The following is a 3,658-nucleotide window of genomic DNA, read 5'->3' on the forward strand; positions in this document are numbered from 1 at the left end:
TACTTATGTATGGGTCTGAATTTGACCGACCACGATCTGCAGTGAGCACGACAAATAGCCGAGCACCTGCGAGTCGATGCCCAGAAGGGTACGACCTTGTAGTAAAAGAAGGAATAATACGACATCGGTGATAGAGTAAGCCTATTAGGGAACATTGAGAATATTCCTTAAGGGATCTTTTGGATGTCATTTCTACCCTTCTTCATATATAAGAGGAATGAGAGTTCCTAAAGTTTATTATCTTCAGCTACGATTTACTCCTTCTTCGTTAATTAATTTGTTAAAAAAAAATTTAATATCTTTTGAGTTAATTCCACACAGGAGTAAAAGAATCCACTACAGCCATGAAGAGTGGAATGACTACAATTGAAAATGACTACTATATAATAGCAGTAAAAAGAGTTGACGGCCCATTAGAGCCATGAAAGGGGCAAAAAGCTTTCACTGTTAGTTGCTAACTATTGGTCGAAACAATACGAATAACAAAAGATACTGCGACTTTTAAGGTCGCCTATTAGCCATACACAATTATTTTTGTACGATTCAGTTCACAATTTAATCGTGACAGAAACAAGCGCTCTCCATTTGTATTCTTTGATTGAAACCTCTTTTGTTCTGTTTTGCATTTTGTTGATAGGAATGTTTAAAATGTGGCCGTGAATATAATTGACGGGCAGGCTTATTTAAAAAATACTACACCAACTAACGGTAGAGTGGTACATCATTTGCTAGATTTCACAACCATCACTATCTCATCCTTGTGGGGTTCGATTTTCAACCGTTGTACGTAAATGGCAAAGATCTTTTATTTGAATAAAAGAAGAAAATAAAGGCACAAACAAATTTCTAAATTCACTTGTCAACTCATACGACGATCTTTACTAACTGTATAGTTTTGACACCATATATATTATTAACATAACACTATGCATAATGATTCAAATGGACCACTATCTCCATGTTTTGGCGGAATTAGGAAGTAGCATCCTTCATTTGAGGGGGGAAAAAGAAGGAACAAATATCTTACCACAATCACGTGCCATTTTTATTTTATTATTGTGTCTCCCACAATTTGAACTATTATTAATTAATAAAATTATACCCAAAAAAACATAATACACGCAGTGACGTATGCATTCGTCACTATTCACTAGCTGTGTGAACATTGTTCGTTAAATTCATTCAGCAAAAAAATTTCAAAATGAAATTGGAAAAAAGAAAAAGAAAAAATAGTTTCCCACGCACTATATATAGTAGTCCCCAGTGTGAAGCAAAGTTCGCGGTGAATTGCGCGTTCCTCTGCTCTATTCTTTCCTGCTTTAACAGAAAGCCTAAAATACCAAAAATTCAGGTTGAAATTTTTTCCCAAAAATACAGCCATGGATTGGGTTCGAGGTGAAGCAGTAGGCCATGGAAGCTTCGGCAAAGTCAATTATGCATTACCCAGATGCCAGAATACTCTGTTTTCTCAATCGATGGTGGTTAAATCTTCTGCTGCTTCCTGTTCAGCTACTCTGTTGAACGAGAAGCTGATCTTGGATGAGCTTAACAGTTGCCCCCACATCATCAATTGCCTTGGAGACAACTATACATACGAAAATGGCGAAAAGATATACAATGTCTTATTGGAGTACGCTTCTGGAGGTGATTTATCAGATAAGCTCAAGAATTCCGGTGATCACAAATTGCCGGAATTTGAAGTAAAGAAAAACACTAAGGCGTTACTCAGAGGGCTACACTATATCCACAAGAGTGGCTATGTGCACTGTGATATTAAGCTTCAGAACATTCTTTTAGGCGAAGATGGTCAGGTCAAAATTGCTGATTTTGGACTGGCAAAGAGAACTAAATCTACAGAAGATAATAAGCTGCGATGTGAATTGAGGGGTACTCCATTATACATGTCGCCGGAAATGGTTACCGGCGGCGAACAAGACTGTCCCGCCGATATCTGGGCACTTGGGTGTGTTGTGGCAGAGATGGCAGCAGGAGTTCCAGTTTGGAAATACTCAAATATAACCCAACTATTGATGGCAATTGGAGTTGGTGATCAATTGCCTGAATTTCCCGCGAAATTATCCGAGGAAGGAAAAGATTTTCTAGGAAAATGCTTTGTGAAGGACCCAAGAAATAGATGGACGGCTGAGATGCTTCTAAACCATCCTTTTGTTGCTGATCAACATTATGATGATGTCACTGTTACATTGAATGACGAAACATGCGGGAGTGGCAGTCCTTCGACGTCTCCTAGGTGCCCATTTGATTTCCCAGATTGGGTCTCTTATGCTTCTGCTGCATCAGCCATTACATCTCTGCCCTCGCCGGCAATTCAAGAATTGCTGAAGTTTTGCGGCGGGTCATGGTCCACAACGCCGGCGGAGAGGCTGCGGGAGTTAATCAATGAAGGACCTGAATCTGAGTGGTCCACTGATGATGGCTGGGTCTGCGTTCGGTGATGTCTATCTGAAATTATTTTAAATTTAAGTGATAGAAAAAACCAGAGTACTGAAGATTTTTTTGTTACCAGCTCTGATTTTTTTCCCTTTCACCTTATTGGTTAGGCAGGTCAATTTTTTTCTTTCTTCTTATTTTTTTTTTTTTTTTTTTGTATATAGAAAACAAGTTCATTGTACATACAAAAGTTGAAATTAGGATATCATTAACAAAAGACAAGTTATTGGGACTCAACAAAGTGTACAGATTTTATTTTTTAGTATTTAGTGAATGAAGTTATGAAACAACTTGGTTACTTGGAAAATTGCAAAAAGGCAATGGATACACTACTTGTGCTTTGGATGGGATGTGCTGCAGTTTTTTTCCGCCCAGATATTTTGGGCCAACAATCATCAACTATATTATACGCAATCATTCAGTTTATCTCTTGTAAGTTGCAATTTCTCCAATTAAATCATCCGCTCAGTAGCCGAAAATCAATATGAAGTGCTTCATCAACTAATAAACGGATAAAAACCTTTCGGCATGATAAGCAATATATTAAAATCCTAGGATTGTAATATTTTTTTATCCCTATGGAAGAATGGGATCACTTATCTTAGAATAATTAATTTCGAGATAATTAATTATGGGATAACTTCTTTCTCAACCAAACGATTGCTAAGTGATAACTATGACATATAGAATTATTGGTAACGTTGCGTTCTAAAGTTCAAAGCATGATACGCAAGAGTAATGCATGATCACTCAAGGATAGAATTATTACGTTGCATTCTTTAGTTTAAAATACAATACGCACCAGACCTTTCTTTCTCTTATCTTCTATGCTAACCGAGCCTAAAAACAATATTGAAAAAATTCGACACCCCATGAATCTGATCAGCAAACTATGGATGGAGGCGGATCTAGTGCCTAGCTAAGCTTTAGCTTAGTCCCTACATATATATATATATATATATATATATATATATATATATATATATATATATATATATATATATATATATATATATATATATATATGTTAAAAATTCATTAAATATTTAACCATGAACCTAGTTATTAGCTTGAAATCCTTGTAGAAATTCATCCCATAAAATATAAACCTTAGTGGATCATGCAATTGCAAGAAGCAAGAAATGTGACGTGAGATGGGATAATGGATATTCTTTTTTTAAACCCTCAATAAAAGAAAGTTCCACTT

At 36.2% G+C, this 3,658-nt stretch overlaps 1 protein-coding gene across 1 annotated transcript; it reads left to right on the forward strand.

Annotated features, from left to right (window-relative positions):
* Positions 1-1,208: 1,208 nt before the first annotated feature.
* Positions 1,209-2,746, forward strand: LOC107828043 (mitogen-activated protein kinase kinase kinase 20-like). The gene has a single exon (XM_016655290.2). The coding sequence runs from the start codon at positions 1,380-1,382 to the stop codon at positions 2,454-2,456; it is 1,077 nt and encodes a 358-aa protein (XP_016510776.1). The 5' UTR covers positions 1,209-1,379; the 3' UTR covers positions 2,457-2,746.
* Positions 2,747-3,658: the final 912 nt, after the last annotated feature.

This window comes from Nicotiana tabacum, chromosome 3, assembly GCF_000715075.1.
Source record: "Nicotiana tabacum cultivar K326 chromosome 3, ASM71507v2, whole genome shotgun sequence".
NCBI classification, from domain to species: Eukaryota; Viridiplantae; Streptophyta; class Magnoliopsida; order Solanales; family Solanaceae; genus Nicotiana; species Nicotiana tabacum.